This window comes from Salmo trutta, chromosome 6 (genome assembly GCF_901001165.1).
Source record: "Salmo trutta chromosome 6, fSalTru1.1, whole genome shotgun sequence".
Taxonomy (NCBI): domain Eukaryota; kingdom Metazoa; phylum Chordata; class Actinopteri; order Salmoniformes; family Salmonidae; genus Salmo; species Salmo trutta.
Window position 1 is genome coordinate 42462904 of NC_042962.1, and position 25208 is coordinate 42488111.

The 25208-nt window shown below is 46.2% G+C and overlaps 1 protein-coding gene across 6 annotated transcripts in view; it reads left to right on the plus strand.

The window, feature by feature from the left end:
- LOC115195953 (B-cell CLL/lymphoma 9 protein) overlaps nt 1-25208 on the plus strand; it is a 100540-nt gene that overhangs the window by 69318 nt on the left and 6014 nt on the right. For 2 of the 6 annotated variants that reach the window (XM_029756326.1, XM_029756324.1), the window contains exons 3-8: nt 7464-7541; nt 12904-13295; nt 15412-15725; nt 18873-18983; nt 19682-19844; nt 25096-25195. In XM_029756326.1, coding sequence (XP_029612186.1) covers nt 12976-13295; nt 15412-15725; nt 18873-18983; nt 19682-19844; nt 25096-25195 — 1008 coding nt within the window. In that variant the 5' untranslated portion in view covers nt 7464-7541; nt 12904-12975. The remainder of the gene's footprint in view (nt 1-7463; nt 7542-12903; nt 13296-15411; nt 15726-18872; nt 18984-19681; nt 19845-25095; nt 25196-25208) is intronic. The other 4 variants (XM_029756325.1, XM_029756328.1, XM_029756329.1 and 1 more) reach the window with 4 other exon arrangements.

A 25208-nucleotide genomic window follows, 5' to 3' on the forward strand; every position in this document is an offset into this window, starting at 1 on the left:
AGTGTGTGGGTGTTGCTGCCCTTTCCACCAGTGCCCAACTGACCTGATTGTGACCCAGCTACTCTCCCATAGTGCACTGGGCCATCTGTCACTGCCACAGCTGCCACAGGCTATGGCTCTAATAAATGGGCCTCTTTTTAATCTGGCACGGTTAGTTACTGTTCCTCAAAACCCCATTGGAGAAATGGAACGTTCTCTTTTTACTTCTCCCTCCACTGCATAATGTGAATTCTTATCAGCCATCTCTCTCTGTCGTCTCTCTCGCTCTCTCCTCTGTATAATCTGAAATTGTAGGGTTTCGCAGTGGCTCAGTTTTCCGGTACTGTCACATAACCTCTAAATGAACTGTCGCAACCAGGAGGATCCTCCATCATCCTTTAAATCCCTAGTTTGGGAATATTTTGGCTTCCCAGTAGATTATAACGGAGATGGACATAGATTTGGGGATAAAACGTTAACAGTGTGTCGCCACTGCTCAATGAGAATGGCTTATGTAGCTGCCAGCACCTCAAACATGTTGAGGCTTAACATTTACGGTGAAATCACCCCAGTATTCCTACCACCGGAACAAGACGGAAACGCAAGGAAACAACAACACAACTTTGTCTCCCGTCTGTATTCACGTTGCCCTTTGCAGCTGATTCTGACCAGGCCAAAGAAATGACAAGAGCGCTAGGTGTATATAGACGCGGCCATTCTCGGTGGTTGAGAATAGGGGGTTTCAGCACCTTGTTAAAGTGCTCAAGCCACGTTACGAACTTCCCTCTCGCACCCATTTCAGCAAATGGGTACTACCTGCTCTATATAAGCAAGCCAAAGCCAAAGTTGTCAATGATTTGGCCGATGCACCGGGTGTTGCGCTTAATGCAGATGGATGGACCTCCAGGGCTACAGAGAGCTACTTAACAGTGACAGCCCATCACATTACCCCAGAGTGGGAGATGAGAATTACCGCGCTACAGACATGCCCCCTCTATTCGAGTCACACAAGTGCGCATCTTTCTCTTTGTAAGAAAAATATTATAGCGTAGGCCTATACAATGCCTGAGCCATGTTTACGTATTGATTTCACACGCATATTGCACTTTGTTTTTAGTGTTGTTTTTGTTATTTCACAATCAGAAATACCTACACTTATATAAATATGAACTACAGTAACCGCAATATGTAGCGAACCGTGGGTTTGGTGAACCGTTACACCCCTACTTTCTGTGATTGGCTAGTGGTACCCCCAGTGAGGGAATGGCATTCTGTGATTGGCTTGTGGCACCCCCTGAAAATGGAAACATTCTCTCTGATTGTCTAGTGGCTACTGAGTATAGCTCAGTTCCTTGTAGTGGAATCTTTTCAATTCAGCCCATGGGCTCCTGATGTGAATATGAAGGTTGCCAGGTCTACGGATACCTTATCCCTCCCTGAGTTGAAAAATGTAGGGTGTGCTGATTTGAAACACTTTACTGGCGGTTGGGGGAGGGGTGCATTTGGCGTCCTCCACTGAAACAGGAGAACTCTGGGATTTCTCTCCTCCATTCCCCCCTTTCTATCCCAAATAATCCCTTCTGCTAACAAGGCACATTTTTCCTTTTCCCTTTCACTCTGTAATATGGCTGGTTAAGCATTGGCAAGACATTGTAACCTTATGCTATATGAGTGTACTGGCGAGGCTTTGCCAAGCGCAGTGAGTTCTGGAGTGGCAATGTATTGCCAATGGTTTCTTCCCGATGCCAAGGCCAGGTTGTGTCACAGTGCCAGGTTGTGTCACAGTGCCAGCGTGCCAAGAAGAGCTGAGGCCTGCCAGGACATTAAATGGGCTACTTTTTGAACTGTCTCTCACTGGCAAAGGATTCTGCTCCTGTTCCTGCGTTGTGCTTGTTCTAGCTAAACACAGTTTGATATTGGGGGGGCACAGGTTTTCACCACCCGTAGATAAAATGGTCCTGGTGTTATGATAGGAACATAAGCATTGTTCAGCGGTATTGTAAGCACAACCTCTCGTCACCACTGTGAGTTCTCCTGCTCTTGTGTGTCTGGTGTGTCCATGCCAATGCGCGTCACTCACGTCACCAGCTGATGGTCTGACACCGTGTCGCCAACCGTTTGGCTGCGTGTGTCTGTGCCCACAAACCCATTCCAAAAGTGGTGGCAGGGTGAAACAGACTGGCAGTGGAGAAAGCCACGGCCAATAGAACAGCCTTTGTGGTAAATGAACAGGACTTTTTAGACCAAGATTCTCTATGCGGTCTAGAGATGCTCTTTGACCTGTTTTTATATTTCCTGCACTGAAATGACAGAGCTGAACTTCCTGCACTATGAATACTGAAATGACAGAACTGAAATTTCCGAAATGACAACTGAAATCCCTGTCCTATGAGCTTATATTTACCTGTCAAGGCTTATCCAATCATTGCAGTTGAAGGCAAGGCTACAATGATTTCTTTAAATCATTTGTTAGACCATTGAGCAAGAGCCTGGGTTGTGGCGATTGGTGAGTCGCAAACTGTTCGACTGCTCAAAGTGGTAAATGTCGTACTTGCGTTTTAACCGCTTAGCCTAGAACTTAAATGTTCAAATTGTTAATTAAATTTTCCCTATGGCAGTGTGAATTCATGGCTACATAGGCCTATTGAGTGAACAGTGTGATATGAGAACATGGAAATGAGATTCATGTAGATCCATTGACCAGTTTAATTAAGTACCAATCAGGTGTTATTTGCTATTGAATTGTTGGCTGTTTAGCAACAACCGACGTTGGCACAACTATGGGGCAAAACAGACGGGGTTGGCATAGATTGTTGACAACATGTAAACTATATTTCGTCTCCAATTTTTATTGAAAACGAATACATTTGCACAATGAGCACTTGTCTGTCATACGTTGTTACAGTTGTTGGTTAGCTAGCCAGGGAGTTTTAGCCATATTAGCATTGACATGAAATCAGTCAACGCCTCAAAACAAGACACGTGACGTGGTCCGCTAACCCCTCTATCACACAGACAGTGTTCTTGCGCGAAATGGTACGAGGCATTAACCTCTGCATGTGTGTGCAACAAAAGTTCAACATTCAGCTTCTATATCATTATATTATATATTAATATCATTCATTTCTGTCAAGCCGTCTACGCATACAGTTTGAGGCTTATGTTCAATTAATCCAGTGTACGCACCACACTGAACGTACTACAACTGCCTCTGCGACGCAATGCTGCAAGGCAAACGCAGCAGTCCATTGGAAATGAATGTATTTCTGGTGTACCAAAGTGCAGGGATGCTGTAGGTGTGATCGAGGCGTCAGTCTGACGAAAAGTGCACAGACGCAGTGTGTCACACGTTGAGCTATAAAAGAGAGGCGGAAACAGATCTTCTCCCTGTGTGATCACTAAATAGTGGTGTATGTTCTCATATCGAAATTAATGGCTGAGCACAGATGGCATCCCTACGCGTCCTACAAATAGAATATCAGAGTTCAGAGCGTGATATCAGACGCTTCATCCAATATCAGGTGTGACAGCTGTGAGCAGCCAGCCACATCCCCCTAACCAGCCATTAGCCAACTCAGCCACTTCTCCCCTTCCGTTCCTTCTGTGTATCTCTGTCAGTTTGAAAATGGTATTTAGCCGTGTTGGCAAGCTGGGGTGTGCAGACAGTGTTGGGGTTTCTGTTACATTTTGTTTTAATTATTGGAGCGGCTCAGAGCGTGAGCGAAGTGGATACGTTTAATTTCGCCTGTAAGAACAAACAGACCAGTCTGACTAGGATTCGCTGTCACGCAGCCTCTGAATGCCACTGCCGTAGACAGGGATGCGAACTCGTCACTTTAAGGCGATATTTACCGTTTTTTGATCTCAAAATCGGTCATCCACGCGAATCGTGTAGATTTGTAAAATAAAAATCCTGTGTGGGGCGCAGAGTGTATCGCCCATTGAGCTATAAAAGAGGTGCAAACAGTTCTTCTCCCTGTGTGATCACTACCTTCTCTCTCTAAATGAATGACCGCACAGAATGCATCCCTTCGTGTCCTACAAATAGAATATCGGAGTTCAGAGCGTGATGTCAGAAATGTCATATCAGAACGCTTCATCCAGTATCAGCTGTGACAGCTGTGAGCAGTCAGCCGCATCTCCTAACCAGCCATTAGCCGACTCAGCTGCTTGTCTCCGGCCGTTCTTTCTGCCCATCTCCATCAGTTTAAAATGTTTATTTAGCCGTGATGGCGTGGTGCGCTTTCTGTTGTTACAATTGTTTAAATATTGGAACGGCTCACAGTGCGAGTGAAGTGGATCTGTATCTTTTCACTTCGCATTTAAGAACAAGCAGGCCGTTTTTATATAATTTTATAAACCATGTTGCGAGCCCCTTTTAAACTACTCACGGGCTGCAAGTAAGTGAGAAGGTTGTGTGTGTGTGTGTGTGTGTGTGGGAGGGAGGGAGTGTAGGCTGTGTGTAAAGTTGCCTGAAGAGTAGGTTAAAGATGGTTTCATATAGGCCGAGTGTGTTTCCCCTTACTGCCGATATGAAAATGCAGATCATTATGCATTTCGGAATCGTGATAGTATGAAAAAAAATAAAACGATTATAAAGACTGCGGCAGGTAGCCTAGCGGTTAGTGTTGGGCCAGTAACCGAAAGGTTGCTAGATCGAATCCCCGAGCTGACAAGGTAAAAATCTGTCCTTCAGCCCCTGGACAAGGCAGTTAATCCACTGTTCCCCGGTAGGCTGTCATTGAAAATAAGAATTTGTTCTTAACTGACTTGCCTAGTTAAATAAAGATAAAATACTGTAAGTCGCTCTGGATAAGAGCATCTGCTAAATGACTAAAATGTAACACATCTTTAGTAAAATGTTGGTATTGTGACAACCACACTCTTAAAATAGGAACATTTTCTTGCTGTTTACTCAGATTTTCTGTGCAAAGATTTTTGGTTCCCTTTTTTGACCCTCACCAGTTTGCGACCCTGAATGACAAGGGAGTAGGCAACAGCACAAACAGATCTGGGGACCAGGCTAGTTCAGGCCTAAGTCAAGGTCAAAACTATTTGGCGTGTAATACAGAGTAAAGCCAGGACTTCTCGTTAGTATTGTGGCAAGGAAACACATGGTTTTAACTTCTTTAGGAAAACAGCCCTGGTGTTGTCATCCAAGCTATAGCACACAATATTTTATATGCTGCAGGTTTTTAAAGGACCAAAGAATTTGGTCTACTTCTAATAATAATAATAATAATAATAATAATAATAAAAACAATTGGTGATGGAAAAAATACCACAATACTGGTATTGTCACAGCCCCGTCTCAGAGGGTGTTGCACAGGGTTATGTTTACCACTGGATTTGTTGGTAAAATGTTGTGGGTCTGCTTGTCTGTTGAGGGGTATTTGTAGGGTTTTCGTTGGTAATAGGTTTAGTGGGCTTTGGTTTGTCAGTAGCTTAATCTGTTTAGTGAGCTGTGTTCCTGTGTGTGAGTCTTGTGTAGGGCTTGGACAGCAATCAGTTTACTGAGTTAGGTTTGAGTATCTCAGTTATGATACGTCTGTGTGTGTGTGTTGGGTCTGCTGAGGGGAGGCACATCTGCTGATCATGCTCCCCTCATTATGTATGAGCGATGCAGTGACAACCCCTCCTCTCTGCCCCCCTGCTCTGCCGCAGTCAAGCCGTAATGCAGCCCCTGTGACTGGGATGTCTGATAGCCCTCGGTACACTAGAAACACACACACACACACACACACTCATAAGCACACATGCTCGTACACTCAACGTATGTACGTACACACACACACACATTGATGGGGCTGTAAGTGGTGCATCAGCTCTCTGCGTTTTAATGTTTTCTCTTTCCCCATCTGCACATCAATTATATTATTCTATCGATACGGTCTCTCGCTCTCCCTCTCGCTCCTAAGAAACACAGCCGCCTTCCCAATCGTTTCCGACTCCTCATTTTGATTTACATGAAATTATATTTCTTACCTGCACAGTAGGAAACGTTTGGCTATGGTTTGGGTATAGCTTTCTGTGATCGTCTTGCTGCTTTGTGGACCTTTTTTTTTGTTCATTCGGTGCTGTTGGTAGATTGTCTTAGAACTGTGATTGGCTGCAGATATTGTGACCTATTAACTGTGTGATGAGCTGACCCCGACAGTGTTGGGGCCAATCAGGATGTCTTACCCAAAACCAGGGACAGCAGACCTGGGTCAAATGCTTTCATACTTGAGCTGAGCTTAAGTATGCCTGCCCGGTACACTGTTGTTTCATGTTGGTTTCAAGTTAGTTTGTGTCTGGCTGCTGCTCCTTGGCATCAGACTGGTGGTGCAGGATTGCTTGTTAGGACACAAACAAGGCATACGTGTAACCGATGTGAAATGGCTAGTTAGTTAGCGGTGGTGCGCGCTAATAGCATTTCAATCAGTGACGTCATTCGCTCTGAGACTTGAAGTAGGGTTTCCCCTTGCGTTGCAGGAGCCGCGGCTTTTGTGGCGCGATGGGTAACGATGCTTCGTGGGTGTCAGTTGTAGATGTGTGCAAGGGTCCCTGGTTCGAGCCGAGGTTGGGGCTTAGAGAGGGACGGAACCTACACTGTTGCATACGCATGCCTCAGACCCTCACACACATTGTGGAGACGTACACAAACACTCTCGCACCTCTTCACAGATGTACTAAATGCAAGCACGAAGATGTGGCTTACACACACACCGTGTGCAGATTAGAGGAATTAAGTGAGTGTGCTGGTGCTAGGGCTGACCTGCTCCGGATGATCGTCTTTGGTGGTGCTGATGAGATTTTGGCCCTGGCCCCAGCCACTGTAAGCAGATTAGCTCACCCACTGAAAGGTGAACGCTGAACTGCCACACTACTTTTGTCCACACAAACACTCTTGTCCACACCAGCGTGTGTGTGGGAGAGAGTGGGGATTACATAATCTGACATGGGCATCGCTCCATCATGTTCAGAACAGGGCTACATCACATGACAACTTCAGTTCCACTTTGCTCTCTTCACTCTCCTCATGGTACAGTTTGATATGCGTTTTAGGGTTAATTTCAATAAATCTCTTTTTTAAATTGCTGCTGTGAGCGGGTGGACCTAATAGGAAATGTAATTAACAAACCAATTAGAATGTCCGGTGGAGGTGTTCTGTTTGCACGTTATGTGGTAAAGATATGATGTTGACATGTAATGGTTGAAATGACCTTTTTAATGGTCTTCCCTTTTTTGGTTTTCCTTCATGCTATTCCTAATCATGTATATTTGTACATGTAAATAGGCCTCATTCCTGCTATACTGAACCACTAGCTGTCTAAGTGCTGCTGTTATGTACTGCTAAACCAAAGTTGCATTGTATCGCGAAAAGGGGTGCCGCTCAAGTGCCTACCCGCAGCTCTGTCTGCTAAGCCTGTGTGTGCGTGCCAGCCATGTTGGACAGTGTGGTGTTGTGATTTGGTGAGTGATGTCTCTCTCTTTGTCTCCAGCAGCGCTGGGGATTTGACGAGCGCGGCCCATTGCAATGCAGACATGGCCACGGCTATATCGTGACACAGAGGGATATGGTGAGTGCTACACACACACACACACACACACACACAGAGACAGACAGAGACAGACAGAGACAGACAGAGACAGACAGAGACAGACAGAGACAGACAGAGACAGACAGAGACAGACAGACAGACAGACAGACAGACAGACAGACAGACAGACAGACAGACAGACAGACAGACAGACAGACAGACAGACAAGCCGCTTGACTGCAGGGGGTTGAGAAGGAGGAGGGGGTGAGCATTAGCCTGGTGAAGCAAGAGCTGGGGGATGGAGAGGAGGGTGAGCAGCACAGGTTGGATGAGAGGAGAGGTAGAGAGTAAGTGGTTGGTAGAGTGAGCACATCCAGTTTTCCTCCATCTTTGTCCATGAGGCACAAACCCTAGAGGCAGTACAATGTACCTTACTCCCTGTAGTTAGCTCAGTCAGTCGGTCGGTCGGTCAGTGGCTCAGATGAACATTTGCCTAGGCCTCTCTCTGTGACATTGGCTCAAAGGCGCCTGCGGATTTCTGGGTATCTAGATTAGAACGCAAAATAGAGATCACAAGATCTCAGAGTTAAGCCTCGTTCTTTCCAAGGCATGCGCTTGGACTTGGGCGTCCTCTATGAAAGTAATACAAAGACTTCATTTTGAGGATGGTGATTTCAAAACAAGATGTAGTTGCCTGTCCACAGAACAGCGGTTCCCTGGAATGAGTCCCTGACGTCAACAATAATCAATTTCCTAGAAGTAAATTGGCAACAAAGAACTGTATGTTCAGAAGTAAAGCCTCCTTATTCTCCCTCTGCCTTGAACCAAGTCTGAGTATTATTTTTACCCAGAGTATGTAATACTCGCCTGGAGTTAAGGGATAGTTGGCTTTAAAATACGTTTTAGCTTATTTTCATCTTACATAGGCAGTTGTCATTTCATCCAAACCATTGGTTATTTAGCAATGGCCAGAATCTCCTGGCTAGCATTTTTGGAGCATGTTAGCAATGCTAGTGGAAACAGAATCAGTTAGTGGTGCATTATAGCATTGGCTGCTCTTAAAGTCCCAAATCACCATTATTATCATTTTGGGCTTGGTGAAACATTTTAAAATATGCTAATTTCGATCTAAAAAAGGATGTTTTATACTCTTGAGTAGCCGTAGCCTTTTCTAGCTTTCATGTCTGACTCATTCTGAGCGAAGTGTTTTCAGTCTCATCTTAGACCCAGCGGTTAATGACTGCGAGCAACTTTTACATACATACATACATACATACATACATACATACATACATACACCACGCACACACTGAGCCTGGCCAGAGGAGCGTAGGATTGCGTCATCCTCCCGAGGGCGTGTCAAGCTCCTTGCGCGCAAACTGTGGTTTTAAAGTTCACCGGGACTGGAGGTGACACCGATGACATTTGTCAAGACTGACAGCAACCGTTAGCCAGTGAAACGGTTTGGTGTGATGTTAGCTTGTCTTTGGAAGGGGATCATAATGTATGTCCACCCTACTTTTTTTTAATTTTTGCATCCAACCAGTTAATGTCCCTGGCCTCTATTGAAATGTGAGCATTACAGATGTAAAATCAGCTGAAATCCAAGGTGTCCGCCTAGAGTAGACAGACAGACGGAACGGGAAGGAGGTTGGATGGGCCGACCGGCGGGCAGGCAGAAAACAGACTGACTGAGGCTTTGCAGAATGACTTTGCCTTGTCTGTGTGAAGAAGAAGAACCCACCCAGGATTGTCTTGAATCTGAATCTGACCCATTTTGTTCCATGTTTAGCACTCTACTCTTTGGTCATACATTGTTATTGTGTGTGTACATTTGTACGCGTTTGTGTTCTGTTGTAGGCGTGTGTGTGTGTGTGTACTCAGGTTTGTGTCTGGTGGGACCGCCGGTCTTTAATCCTGAGATTTTGGCCAGGCTTCGTTTGCATGTGTGTGTGAGCCTTTGTCCCTGCAGGCAGCCAAGCACAGACCCAACACAGAGAGGGGGAGGGGGAGAGAGGGAGGCTATATCCTCACTACAGGAGGGATGGAGGGAGGGGGAGAGTCTCACTGATCAGTAGTGGCTTTGCTTCAAAATGGAATTTACATAATATGGCTGGTAGATGCTGGTGGGCACAGAGTGTGTGTGTAGCCTACGTGCATGTCTACTTTGTGGTCCAGAGAAATGGGTCCTTCAGAAAATGGAGATCTGTGTTTGTGAAACATCGGAGTGTAATTTTGGATCCATATTTTCCATTCATGCGTGCATATTGCGTAACCACCACCAGGTTACATGCACTCTCTGAGATTTGTTGGTTAGACTAATTCTATCCAGCACCCCCCCTTTTTTCAGGATATTTCTGTAGTACGCAGTACGTCCAGGGGGAGACTTCACACAGTTGCATGATGTTTATCTGGTATTCAGTAGGATGCTTTGGTGTCTTCGCAGCGGGTTTATTTGGAGCCCTCGTCAAGGTCAATTTGAGAGCGCTCATCTCCTTGCCGGGAGTATGGAAATGAGTGCTCTTTGAGAGAGGGGATGTTGCAACGCTTTGCACAGCCCTCCAGCAATGCAAAAAATAAATGTGAGTGGATGGTTTCTCTCTCTCTCCCTCTCTCCCCGCTCGCTCTTTTTCATTGACTCTGTTTCTCCCCCTCTCTCGCTCACACAAACAGTTACACAGAGAACGCTGTTAGAGTAAACAGCAAGCAGTTGCAGTTCATACCGGCATTTAAGAAGACACATTAGCTATTAGCATGGAGCCCCTGTGGCACCACAGCAAAGCAGACTGCTGGAGAGGGTCTGTTCTGTCTTGTTTGTGTGAATGGCTCTCTGTTGTTGCGCTGTGCTGTGCTGGGTTGATAGTTTGTTTAAATTCTTCCAATTAGTTGCTGTGATCGCTAGACTGAGACGAACCGGCTAGTTATCGGTGGGCGATGATGCCGGTGGGTGAGAGCCTGTCCCTTTCTCCTCGTCTCCCTCGCTTGCTCCTCCTCTCTCCTCGTTCTCCCGCTTTTCGTCTCTTTCTAAACCTTCAGTTCCACTCCTTTTTCTCCCTCATATGACCCTCTCCCTTTCTCTCCTCCTTTTTCCTCTCCTTCTCATACTCTCACCATCATCAAATAAAGTGTCTGTGATTTTTGGCTTGTTTTCTGGTCCACTGCAGAGAGGGGCATTAGCCAAGGTACCTTGACCTGACCCGGCCTAGTAAAGGCTCCTGCTGCACCATTCTGTAGTCAGGGGTTATGTCCTGTCCTGGCGCTGGACCAGCAGGCCTGATAAACTGTATCATCCCGTTATTTAGTCCATCTCCGATCTCACAGGTGAAGGGAGGGAGCAGGAAACGCTGGTGCATTCTTGCATTCACTCTCTGTGTGTGTGTGTGTGTGTGTGTGTGTGGGGTCGGTCGATGTTTGAATGAGGCTGGTTGGGGGGGGGGGGTTGTGGTCCCCCTGCCTCTTTCCCAGTGTGTCTCCCAGTGTGTGTGGGGGTGGGTGCTTGTCTGTGGAGCGGCACGGTTCGTTCAAACACTCCTGAGTTGTGTTGGGAGTCGTTCAGATTCAGACACCAGTGGCGTTGCCATGGCGACCGTGTGGGTGCACGCTCGTTAGTGAAGTGTAATGTCTCGGTCTTTCTCTCCCCGGCGCAGAAGCTCGACTGACTCCAATGCTTCTGCCGGTGCTTACCGCACTCGAGTGGTGGAATGGAAACTGTTTTTTCTCTTAGACTCTTCATGGCCTTATACAGACACGGGTTAATATCATGAACATACTGTGTTCGGAGAGGGCAGAAGCCTTGCCTAGGGATACTGGCCTGGGTTGTGTTCATTAGGCACAAAATGGACAAACGCCCCAGTGAAATGGAGAGGTACTATCTGAACTTGTCCAATAAGATATGTTATGTTTTCCGTTGCAATTATTTTTCAAACGGCGTTCCCTAATGAACAGAACTCTGTTATATAGCTCTTGTCATTTGTAGTTGGACACACCAAGCCCACGTGTCTGCCGGTTGGAAATGTTTTGCGATGATGTGCTCTAATGAACAGAACCCTGTTTTGTTTTTCTCAGTCATCGATGGGAGAGGTAGAGCTGGTCAAGGCTTGCTGCTGGTGAGCTCACCCTTCTCTTTCTCAACCTCCCTGACTCCTCTCTTTCTGGGTTTTGATTACCACATTTTTTTCCCATGAGTAATGTGTCCCGCTGCATACCCAGGAGGGCAAGGATGTGTCAGATATAGCAGGACCCCTACAAAACCTGCCTCACACACTCCGATACTGAGCCTGTTACGTCTGCGGAGATGTGCTCCCATTGCTGGGCCGTATTCATTAGGGTACACCATAGCTAAACGTAGCAAGGTATGTCTTGCAACGCAAAATTGCAATGAAAATAAGAGTTTCTTATTGGTTATCTTATAAGTACTGGTAGCCACTCCTCGTTTCGGTCCGTTTGCTTTCGTTTGATGTCTAGTGGATAGGACAGGACCCTGGTTTCTTGAGTCCGATCCCGTCCTCTTGTCACTACATTTTTAGATTTCACATATAGTTTGCACGTCAAGCTAGGAGGGCTGTCGAAGTAGTTTGAGTAGTGTACGTTGTCTTTAACCTTTTTAGTCATCTCAGAAGCCAGAACCAAATATTTGATTCACTGGCAGCCAACTAGCTTTTTTTTTTAAGGTTTAGTCTTTGAACGATTTTTGGGTTTTGATTGTGAGTCTAGTGTGGAATTGTGTTTTGGTGGTTGTGGCCAAGCTGAAGTTTCGGCCTTAGTTTCATTTGGATGATTCTCTCATGGGTTTCAGTCTCCTACCCTTTAGCCAGAGGGGGCTTATGGAACCACTTGCATCATCAGAGCTATCCTGAATATTTTATGCTATCTTGACAGTGCAGCTTTATGGAGGACTTTTCTCAGAGGATAGGGAACTGTCTCATGATAGTTATTCGGAGAAAAAGGGCCCTGGGGGAGAGGAGGAGGAGGAGGAGGACACGCCAAACAAGGTTACACGGGAGGAATAGGCCTCTCTATGTTCATCCATACTAGCATACCACGTAGACTAAAGCCATGCTTTAAGATTGAGTACTTAGTAGTATGTTAGTGTGGCTACTCAAACAGAGCCTCTGTCTGTGTTTCTCAACCCCTGGTCTATGATACTGTTGTCCTGTCAGTTGGTGGACCGGTCATCAGTATCTAATGCGGTGTAAAGTCAAACCAAGTAAAGGGTCGTGATTTGGTTAGTTGTCAATGTCACCTGCTTGTTTTGAGTGATGCGAACCATCTAAGGAGATGTTATAATGCCAGGGTTGCCTGATACAACAGTGGCATTCCAAAACATGCACACATTGTGAAGTCTCTTAACATTTTCTCCTGTTTTTTCTTTTTTCCTTCCCTCCACCCCTGTCTTTACCAGTGTGCCCAAGGACTGTGAGAGCTCCTTGAGGAGACTCCAGGCACACAGCACCTCACATTTACTGACATCCAGATGATGCTGGAGGTGCAAGAGGAAAGAGCAGCAGCCACAGCAGGAAACTTTAGCCGGAAAGAGCGTGTCAAGAAGGAGCGGGACGAGGCAGGCCCAGACAGTGGCCGAGCCAATAGCAACATTAACCCCTCCTCTAATAACCACAACCCCACCCCTAACTCCGCCCTTGCCGGCACAGGCCACAGGAACTCCCGGGCCAAGGCCACACCCTCGGCCAGCCCGCACCAGCACTTGACTCCGCCCTCTGTCTCCCTGGGATCGCCGTCAATGCATTCCAGCAATCCCAAAGTGAGGAACTCCCCATCGGCTAACACGCAGAGGTGAGCTGGGTCCTTGTCTGCTATTATGTCTCTCTCTTGGCTCTTTTAAAACAGGGGAACAAATCAACTTTAAGGACAAACCATCCTCCGCTCCAGGGCCGCTCCAGGGCCGTAGGTTGTGCATCCCCGCTTGAGAACCTGTCAATTCCGCTGCATAGTGAAATGAGTTTGAATGCCTGCCACGCTGTCTCGAAAGCAATCGGGCTGCGTATCTCAGAAGATTGCTAGACCATCTCAACGTGGTTCTTGAGATGTTTAACACTTCTCCAGGCGTCATGAGATCGGACAGTCTCTGCAATAAAGACGACCTAGAACGAACCCTTTGTCCTTCTCTGATTAAGACCACCATGTCGTCAGCCATGCCGTCTGACTCTCCGTTCTGTGTTGTAGTTTATAGCGTGGTATTTATTGAATCCTGTCTAGCAGTTGGATCTAAGTCCTCCGCTCCTAAACCTGCTAAGAGGTCAGGCGAGCTCAGATCTAGCAGATCTGGCATCCTGTATGAGGTTACACGACGACCAGACTTGGTGAACTACTCTGGCCTGTTAAAGCTTAACCTAGTGCAGCAGGTCCTGGCTGTGCGTGAGCCCTGGAACCTGAGTGTCTCCACCCCGCAGCTGCCTCTCTGCCAGCCCATCCCTGGCTCGGCCTGTGCTGACTCAGGCCCTCTGGGGCTAGTATAAAGGCTGCAGCTGCACTGCCAAAGCCCTGCTGGGGCCCATCTCACAGTAGGCACGCCGGCCATATTGGCTCAACGTTTGGCTTCGCATCCATATTGGCTCCGGTTTTGGCTGCGAGGCCATTTTGGCTGGGTTTTTAGGAGAGTGCTAGGGCTTATGTTTCACTGCTAGCTGGAAAGGGTGAGCTGTTGAGGAGAGCTCCATTTAAATGGAGGATTGACTGAGGCCTGGTAGGGGCCTGTTTGGAGCTTGTTGTTACTCCCATTTGAGTGCTGTGATGCTGCCAGTGAACTATTTTCGATCTGTCCGTGGACTTTTAGCCCACTGCAGTGGTCATGCTAAACCTCGTACCACCAGCAATGGATTCCGACAGTGTTCTCGAGCTACGTTAGTGTGTGGTCAGACCAGAGACGGAAGAGGAAGCGAGGCACCATACTCACTTTTTATTTTCTGGTTCAATGAAAGTCCATGAACTAAGTAGACCAGACCCAGCTGCTATTTCATTGGTGTCTATAGAAGACACATCCAGCTAAGTAGAACGGAACTGACACAACATTTTTCAATGCCTGAGTGAACTATCTTCATTTATCCACCATCTTTGGTCTGACTTCGCCTTCCGTATCAATTGTGCTTCCCTGTGTTAGGTTCAACTTCCCCTTTCTCCTCCGACTTCATCGTGTCGGCTACAGAGCAGCCCCCTGTCCCCTGCTTTATCCATGTGTAGCAGGTCTCCATGGCAATGAGGCGAGTTGTGTTCCTGTCTCTAGGTTTCGGCCCAGCACGGGGAGAAATAAGGCTGTGTACTTAAAGTGCCTACTTTAACAAGGCACCGATTATACATTAACACCCCCCTCCACCTCCCCTGCTGTTCCCAACTCTGTCAACAAAGAAAGGGTGAGGACTGGAGGTGGCTGTGTTTACCCTTTTATTAGTCACTCACCTGTGTGCGTCATGGCTCCCCGGCCAGGATCTGGGCTGTGTTCATTAGGGCACGCAACAGAAAATGAAAATAAACATTCCTTATTTGAGAAGTCCGTGGAGTCCCTCCCTGTTTTTTTTTTGGTCCATTTTCTAACGCGTTGGTGCCTAATGAACATGACCCAGCTGCTGTTTTAAGAGTGATGCTTTCTCAGGGCGGGGAGCTGCCATGTGCCTCCCTCAGCCTCTGGGGAACTAGTCTCAGCCGTAGTACTTGCCTGTCTGTTCTCGCTGCAACGTTTATGTAAGAGAATATTAATGACTCTTCTGTGATTTCTCATGTGTTGTTGATAATGACAGCGGTTGGTGGTTTGATGTAAAGAATGTGTGTATTAGTTTCTACTGTTAAGCGCATGTGATTAGACTTGCTTTTGGCATTTTACATTTTTTGGGGGAGAGCAGCAATGACATTGTTTGATGTTCCCCCACTAACCCTGGTTGTCTCTCCTCTCCATCAGCAGTCCCAAACAGAAGCAGGAGGCCATGGTGCGCTCTCCACCCGTCATGTCTCCCTCCAGCGCCGCCCAGATGGACTCAAAACTACCCAATCAGGGAAAGCCAGGGGGCGCAGGCAGCCAATCGCAGCCCTCGCCCTGTGACCCCAAAACTCTAGGCCCTAAGGGGCCCGTAGGGTGCCTAGGACTAAAAAACGGACAAGGCCTGAATGCAGGCAACGGGGCCAAGGGAAAAATGAAGAGGGAAAGAAGCACTTCGGTGGAGTCGTTTGAGCAGCGTGACACAGGGACGTCCAACAACGAGGGGGATCAGAAAGGTAAGGCCGAGCCCTCCCCTACAACTAGTGATGGCGCCATCGACAGGTTTAGTCTGTCAAGCCAGGGTAATGATCAACATCCTCTGGCACCTACAGTATCACTACATCATAATAGTCTCATGGGGCCCGATTCAGTTCAGATATGCACATGCTGCTCTTACTGTCACGTAGGTCATTTTCTCCAGAATCTCAAGGCAGATTATTGGCCCCTCGTGGAAATGACTGTTCATACCAAATAGTACCCTTTTAAAACATTTTTTTACCTTCAACATCACCTTGCTGTTGCACCTTCTTCTCAACGGTCCGCCGTGACATCAACTAGTCAGAGGGGTGAATTCGAACCGCCAAAATACAAGGACTAGGTCTTGGATGTTGAAGTGGGATTTATTAACTCATGATATGGAGTTGTCTGAGTGGGCTTGTCAGTGGGAGTGTATTTATGGTCTGTCGGTGTGGGGTTCACTCTCTGTGATTTGTGACGGATGTAGAGTCGTGTCCTTATAAGATGGCTCCCAGGCTTATCTGGCATGTCACGATGGCCCCCGGGACCCCACAGGGAATGGCATTAGTCGCACTATTCTTGGTAGCTGTCGCCCTAGTAAGAGGGAGCATGTGTGTATATAATATATATGTGTGTGTGTTCCTCCTTGGGGGCTGGCTGTAGTGCTGCATTAAGACATCCACAACGCTGTTTACGTCCTGGTGGAAAAAACTCTGTGTGGGCTGGAGCCTTGGAAGAAACCATTTCACTGTGTTAGAGGGGGTGTCCAGTCATTTTCCCCTTAGTATTTCCATTTCACTGAGACCTCTGGTGGTTACAACTGAGGTTGTTGTTACTGAGCAGGATCTGGTTCTACTTCTTTCATGATATGAAATCATATAAATGTGAACAGTATTTTTCTTCAGTATTAAGCCTACCACAACTAGATATTTTATAGATGAATTAAAATGACAACCCTTGTTTTCTTTACTATAATTTTAGTGTGGTAAATGGTAAAAGCATTTGAGAAAAAATGTGTATGGGTGTAGGATATATTAATAAAATACTCTCCCAGAATACCCCTCCAGACACGTCAGTTTGATTCCTTAGTGTTAATGTGGATTGTTAGGTAATTGTTGATTTTTATTGACATACTTTAGGTGTTTGCCAGTGGCCATTTTGTTTGTGGCATGTGCATCTGATGGAGCATGTGGATCATTCTGCACATGAAGCTTCCACTCCATGTCCATCTCCAGCTAACACACACACACATACACATGCACACACACACACACACACACACACACACACAAACCACCCCACCTCATAAAGTTTTCAGGCTCTATGCTTCGGGGCCTGCAGTGCACTGCTCACAGCTGCTTGCCTGGAGGGGCCCACACGTTTGGGGCTGGCGGTGGGGACAGAAGGTTCTGCAGTTCTGAAAGCGAGTGGTCTGGTGTGTCGACAGTGCACAATCCTAGTAATGTGTGAGATTTTAAAGTATACATACAATGGTGGACCGGGAGCTATTGTAGGGATGCAGATTAAGCCTAGTCCTGGACTAAAAGTACTTGAAATAGAGACTTATTGGAGAGCCTCCATTAAGCATGCTGCTTTAACCAGGTAGGCCAGTTGAGAACAAGTTCTCATTTACAACTGCGACCTGGCCATGATAAAGCAAAGCAGTGCGACAAAAACAACACAGAGTTACACATGGGATAAACATGGGATAAACAAACGTACAGTCATTAACACAATAGAAAAATATGTATACAGTGTGTGCAAATGAAGTAAGGCGGTAAGGCAATAAATAGGCCATAGTGGTGAAGTAATTACAATTTAGCAATTAACACTGGAGTGGTAGATGTGCAGATGAGGATGTGCAAGTAGAAATACTGGTGTGCAAAAGAGCAGAAAAACAAAACAAAATATGGGGATGAGGTAGGTAGTTGGTTGGATGGGCTATTTACAGATGGGCTGTGTACAGCTGCAGCGATTTGGTAAGCTGCTCTGACAGCCGATGCTTGAAATTAGTGAGGGAGATATAAGTCTCCAACTTCAGTGATTTTTGCAATTAGTTCCAGTCATTTTCAGCAGAGAACTGGAAGGAAAGGCGGCCAAAGGAGGTGTTGGCTTTGGGGATGACCAGTGAAATATACCTGCTGGAGCGCGTGCTACGGGATGGTGTTGCTATGGTGACCAGTGAGCTGAGATAAGGCGGCGCTTTACCTAGCAAAGATTTATTGATGACCTGGAGCCAGTGGGTTTGGCGACGAATATGTAGCAAGGACCAGCCAACGAGAGCATACAGGTCACAGTGGTGGGTAGTCTATGGGGCTTTGGTGACAAAACGGATGGCACTGTGATAGACTGCATCCAATTTGCTGAGTAGAGTGTTGGAGGCTATTTGCTTAATCTGGGTCAGGGAAACCAGCCTTTAAAGTTTAAGATGCTATTATTAAATGAGTGACTGTGTGTGACACGTTTGCATGTTTGGTTGTCTACATGTGAGACTTTGGGGTAAGAGGTACAGGGTCATATTCGGTAGGCACGAATCGGAAGAAAACACTCAAAAGTGAAATGGGTTGTACGATCTGAATGCTCATTTTTGTTTTTTTGTTGCACAACATTTTGCCTCATGAACACGACCCAGGCCACCCCTCAGTGTCCCGCTGGGCTCCCCGTGGTTGTTGTCTGTTTTTAAAAGACACCGGGCTAAATAATTTACATTCCACCCCCCTCTCTCGCTCTCTCTGAGATCAATCAGGACCGCCCACTTTACTCCACATGCCTCACAGGCAGCTCGTCTCCCTCCACTCATTGGCCCGCTGAGAGCATTGATGTGAACTAGTGAATAGGCAACACGTTATTTGGTCGTAAAGTGTTTATGCTGTCGCCTAGCCTGGCCCCAGGTCTGTTTGTGCTGTATAGCCAACTCATATCGTCATTGTCCAACGGATTTAGCAAGACGTCACAAACGGTTCTGGAACCAGGCTACGAATGCTGCATCACATTATTGTAAACCCCGGAACACCAGCTAGGCCTAAATGTGTTGTTCAATTCACTTGTGCATGACAAAATCAGTAAGTTGTAATGAGTACAGCTTTATAGGTGTGCTTGATTGACACTAGCCAGACTTAGCTCCTTCATCTCTCTCTCTGGTGTAGAGCTGGGCAGCCGAGCCAAGAGGCTGTGTGTAGCTGAGCGGCGGCAGCCCTACAGTGGAGCGGACTGGTGCTCTGGGGGCGAGAGTGACGAGGAAGACCCAGGGTTCTTTAGTAAGTACTGTAGCTACCTGGTCAACTGGTCCCAGATCTGTTTGTACAGTCTTATCAACTCCTATGGTCACTGCCACAAACGGTACTCTGGCAGCGTTTAACACAGGCATCCCAATACAGACCTCTTTTTCACGAATTGATAATTTGACCAATCGGATCAGCTTTGAAAAAAATATGTGAGAAGATCTGATGTGATTGGTCAAAAGACCAATGAGTGGGAAAAATTTCAGAGTTGGGCTGCCTGTGTAAATGCAGCCAAACAGATCTGGGACTAGACCAGTAAACTGGGGTTGGGAAGGAACAGAAGTGATTTGCTGTGAGTGCTCCCCATGGTCCTCCTAAATAACGCAGAGAAGATTACACAGGCCTAATGGTCTGGGGCTGTATGTGTCAAGGGTCTTGGAGTGCTGATCTAGGAGCAGTTTTGCTTTTTAGATCACAGTGAATAAGATTACATGGACAGGGAGGAACTGATCCTAGATCAGCAATCCTACTCTGAGATGCTTGATACTGTATATCTCATCCGAATAGTTCCAGGTTGTATTTATTGCAGTGAACAGATTATATCTGATCTCACAACGCGATATTTTGAGATGCACAATGGAGACAACCTGAAACAACACCATTGGTTATGAACATCATGGTCTGGTCCATAGTGTTCTCTCATTCTCCCCTCTACTCTCTGTTTCTCTCTCCAGACTGCAATTCGATAGAGATGAAGCCTCTGGACTCCAACAACGCGCTCAGCTCGGCCACGTCGACCCACAATGCCGTTGGAGGGCAGAGCATGGAGCTGGGCGGCAGCGGTCCCAAGCCCGGGTCAAAGGTTGTGTACGTCTTCACAACAGAGATGGCCAACAAGTAAGCTAGCTCTGGCTGTTTGTTTGTATGGTTGATTGGTCATTGTTCATGATCTATACATTAAAGTGTACCACACCCTGAACTCTCTGGATTTAACAATGGTCAGAAACTCCCTCAGGCCAATGCTTCTTTGACCAATCTGATGCTTTTAAATCTGACAAAGGAGGGTGCAAGTTCACACTTCTGGAGAATGGTCGAGACGAGTGAATGCATTCAAAATGAAGTGAAGTCACTGGATGGAAACCTCTTAGTGTGAGGTGTGTTGCCCCTTTCCCTCCCCACGATTCAGAGAGATCTAGCTAGTTCCCTGTCTCTGACCCGTACACTACCATCTCCTCCTCCACACCCCCTTTACCCCCCACACACCCTTGTCTGCCCTGAGTAGCCTAGCCAGCCACCTTCTCAGTGTGTTCTGCCAGTCACTGAAAGACTGGCTGTGAGTAATGACAGAGGGTCACCCAAAGAAACTCTGGGCTGTCCCCTAGTGGGGTGTTCTCATTTGATTGACAGGGGATGACAACAAGGTCTCTCTCTCTTCCCCCAACCCTTGTCTGCCCTGAGTAGCCCAGCCAACCCCCTGATCGGCGTGTTCTGCCTGTGTCGTCCTCTGTATGCTCGGCTATGAAAAGCCCACTGACATTTACTCCTGAGGTGCAGACCTGTTGTACCCTCTATAACCACTGTGATTATTATTTGACCCGGCTGGTCATCTATGAACGTTTGAACGTATCGAAGAACGATCTGGCCTTAATGTCCATGTACTCTTATGTTCTCCACCTGGCATAGCCAGATGAGGACTGGCCACCCATCAGAGCCTGGTTTCTTCCTAAGTTCCTGCCTTTCTAGTAGGTTTTTCCTAGCCACTGTGCTTCTACATCTGCATTGCTTGCTCTTTGGGGTTTTAGGCTGGGTTTCTGTATAAGCACTTTGTGACATCTGCTGATATAAAAAAAAGGCTTTATAAATACATTTGATAGATTGGTGATAGATAACAAGAGGCAATTCCAGCCCTGCCACTCGTGTCCCTAACCATGGAGCTTTCAACTGTTTAGTTCACCTGTGAAGTTCAGCTGGCTATTACTGGTTTATAGTTGCTTGAACTTCCTCCCAGAACACATTGGCTGTATTTACACAGGCATCCCAATTCAGATGTCTTGCCCAATTATTGGCAAAAGAGCCGATCTGATTAGTCAGAAGTACAGTTGTGGCCAAAAGTTTTGAGAATGACACAAATATTAATTTTCACAGTCTGCTGCCTCAGTTTGTATGATGGCAATTTGCATATGTAATGAAGAGTGATCAGATGAATTGCAATTCATTGCAAAGTAAGACCCTCTTTTCCATACAAATGAACTGAATCCCCCAAAAACATTTCCACTGCATTTCAGCCCTGTCACAAAAGGACCAGCTGACATCATGTCAGTGATTCTCTCGTTAACGCAGGTGTGAGTTTTGATGAGGATAAGGCTGGAGATCACTCTGTCATGATGATTGAGTTCAAATACCAGACTGGAAGCTTCAAAAGGAGGGTGGTGCTTGGAATCATTGTTCATCCTCTGTCAAACATGGTTACCTGCAAGGAAACATGTGCCGTCATCATTGCTTTTCAAAAAAGGGCTTCACAGGCAAGGATATTGCTGCCAGTAAGATTGCACCTAAACCACCCATTTATCGGATCATCAAGAACTTCAAGGAGAGCGGTTAAATTGTTGTGAAGAAGGCTTCAGGGCGCATAAGTAAGTCCAGCAAGCGCCAGGACCGTCTCCTAAAGTTGATTCAGCTGCGGGATCGTGGCACCACCAGTACAGAGCTTGCTCAGGAATGGCAACAGGCAGGTGTGAGTGCATCTGCACGCACAGTGAGGCGAAGACTTTTGGAGGATGGCCTGGTGTCAAGAAGGGCAGCAAAGAAAGCCACTTCTCTCCAGGAAAAAACATCAGGGACAGACTGATATTCTGCAAAAGGTACAGGGATTGGACTGCTGAAGACTGGGGTAGTCATTTTCTCTGATGAATCCCCTTTCCGATTGTTTGGGGCATCCCGAAAAAAGCTTTTCCGGAGAAGACAAGTTGAGCGCTACCATCAGTCCTGTGTCATGCCAACAGTAAATCATCCTGAGACCATTCATGTGTGGGGTTGCTTCTCAGCCAAGGGAATGGGCTCACTCACAATTTTGCCTAAGAACACAGCCATGAATAAAGAATGGTACCAACACATCCTCCGAGAGCAACTTCTCCCAACCATCCAGGAACAGTTTGGTGACAAACAATGCCTTTTCCAGCATGATGGAGCACCTTGCCATAAGGGAAAAGTGATAACTAAGTGGCTCGGGGAACAAAACACCGATATTTTGGGACCATGGCCAGGAAACTCCCCAGACCTTAATCCCATTGTGAACTTGTGGTCAATCCTCAAGAGGCGGGTGGACAAACAAAACCCCACAAATTCTGACAAACTCCAAGCATTGATTATGCAAGAATGGGCTGCCATCAGTCAGGATGTTGCCCAGAAATTAATTGACAGCATGCTAGGACGGATTGCAGAGGTCTTGAAAAAGAAGGGTCAACACTGCAAATATTGATTCTTTGCATCAACTTCATGTAATTGTCAATAAAAGCCTTTGACACTTATGAAATGCTGTAATTATACTTCAGTATTCCATAGTAACATCTGACAAAAATATCTAAAGACACTGAAGCGGCAAACTTTGTGAAAAATTATATTTGTGTCATTCTCAAAACGTTTGGCCACGACTTTAGGGTTGCACATTTTGGGGAATATTCCGATGTGGAATCTTTCCGTGGGAATTAACGGGAATATATGGGAAATGTATGCAAATTAATATTAACACCATTTAAAATGTAGATGTTTTTTTGCATTGGATATATTTACCATATCATATAGAGACAGAAACAAACCTTTTACCTTATCATAAGTAGACATAATTGCAAATTATTAAATCCTTCCAATAGGAAAAAAAACAACCACATTTAGTTAAAAATAATTTTAATTAAATGAGTTGACTCTTCACATGGGATGATTCCACTGAACAACAAAAGAAAGGGAGTATTGAATGATCCCCAATGAGCCATCGCATCTCCCAAAAACGTTTTCAACATACATCTGTAAAATGATGGTCTAGAAACTAAAGCTTTGGTTGTCTTTCTCTCAGGCTTGTCTTCTCCCTGGACTTTCTCAATGTCTACCTCTTGAACATCAGACTCTGAGGCCTCATCTTCACTGTCACTTTCCAACCTTGTTGAGGATGGCTCGTTGTCAGGCTCAAAAAGCCTCAAATATCCCCGGATGGCCACCAATTTTTCAACCCTTGTATTGGTCAGCCCATTGCGTAATTTGGTGTGTGTGCGTGTGAGTGTTCCTGAACAAGGACCAGTTGCGCTCTGACGCGGCTCATGTTGGTGGGATTTGGAGGATGATGGAGGCAACAGGAGAAAGATCCTCAGATCCACAATGTCCCTTCCACCAGCTGGCTGATGAGATATGTTGGCACAACTGCCATATTGCATCTCCATCCCAAAGCCCTTGCTTGGAAGTGTACTATGCCAGACTGCCAAGAACCTTGCCTTCATCCAGGCCAAGGTGGCTGAGACACAGTAGTGATGACACCATAGGCCTTGTTGATCTCTGCACCAGACAGGATGCTCTTGCCAGCACACTTGGGGTCCAACATACGCTGCGGCGTGTATGGGCTTCAGGCAGAAGTCTTCACGCTTTTTAATGGATTACAGAACTGCAGTTTCCTCTGCTTGGAGCAACAGGGAAGTGGGCAGAGCAGTACGGATTTCTTCTCTTACATGTGCAAGCAGAGTCTGAACATCAGACAGGATGGCATTGTCTCCCTCAATCCGTGCAATGGCTACTGCTATAGGTTTCAGGAGTTTCAAGCTGCTTACCACTCTCTCCCAAAATACATAATCTAGGAGGATCCTCTTGATGGGGCTGTCCATATTGGCAGACTGTGAAATGGCCATTTCTTGGAGAGACTCCTTCCCCTCCAGGAGACTGTCAAACATGAAGACAACACCAGCCCAGCGGGTGTTGCTGGGCAGCTTCAATGCGATGCTCTTATTCTTCTCACTTTGCTTGGTGTGGTAGATTGCTGCTATAACTTGATGACCCTTCACATACCTAACCATTTCCTTGGATCTCTTGTAGTGTATCCATTGTTTTCAGTGCCATGATCTCCTTGAGGAGCAGATTCAATGCATGAGCATCACAGCCAATGGGTGTGATGTGAGAGTAGGACTCCACTTTAGACCAAGCAGCATTGTCTGTCACCAGTGCAAATACCTTCTGTGGTCCAAGGTCATTGATGACTGCCTTCAGCTCATCTGCAATGTAGAGACCGGTGTGTCTGTTGTCCCTTGTGTCTGTGCTCTTGTAGAATACCGGTTGAGGGGTGGAGATGTAGTTAATTATTTCTTGCACACGAACATTCGACCACCCATCAGAGATGATTGCAATAGTCTGCTTTCTCTACAATTTGCTTGACCTACACTTGAACTCCGTTGAACTCTGCATTCAGCAAATGAGTAGATAAAGCATGTCTGGTTGGAGGGGTGTATGCTGGGCGAAGAACATTCAGAAATCTCTTCCAATACACATTGCCTGTGAGCATCAGAGGTGAACCAGCTGCATACACAGCTCGAGCAAGACATTCATCAGCATTTCTCTGACTATGTTCCTCCATTGAGTCAAAAAAAACATCTGATTCCAGGAGGACCATGAGCTGTTGCTATCGATAAGGTGTCTGATAATTTTCATCTCGAATAGAAGTAAAGGGACTTGTGACAGATTCTCAAGATCTTGCACACTAATGAGATGCTTTTGAACCCACACTACTAAGCAGTTGCATTTAAAGGCCTGTAATGTCACCATGCAGTGAATTAGTTAATAGAACAACAGGAGTTACAGAGATAGTTATCACTCTATCTAAATTCTTGCTTGAGAAATTGCCCTCCACTAAGTTATTTTTGTTCGTTTTCAATTAAAACGGTCAAAAATATTCACAGTAAGGTACTTAATTGTTACCCAGAAATTAAAAACAAACCCTGTCTACATTGGACCTTTTTTAATGTCTGCTGTGGCAATTGTTCACAATTATGCTCAATATATGGCTTTGATTATTCAATTATTAACCAGATTTTTGAAATGGGACTTTTCTACCTGTTGCCTGTTTTGAAACGCATGCGCACGCACCTACTCATAAGTGTGCTCCTACTGTCTGCAGGGCGGCTGATGCGGTCTTCACAGGCCACTCGGACAACATCATTGCCTTCCACATGAACAACATCTCCAACGGCAAGGGCAACAAGCCCCATCTACCTGTGGTAAGACAAACCC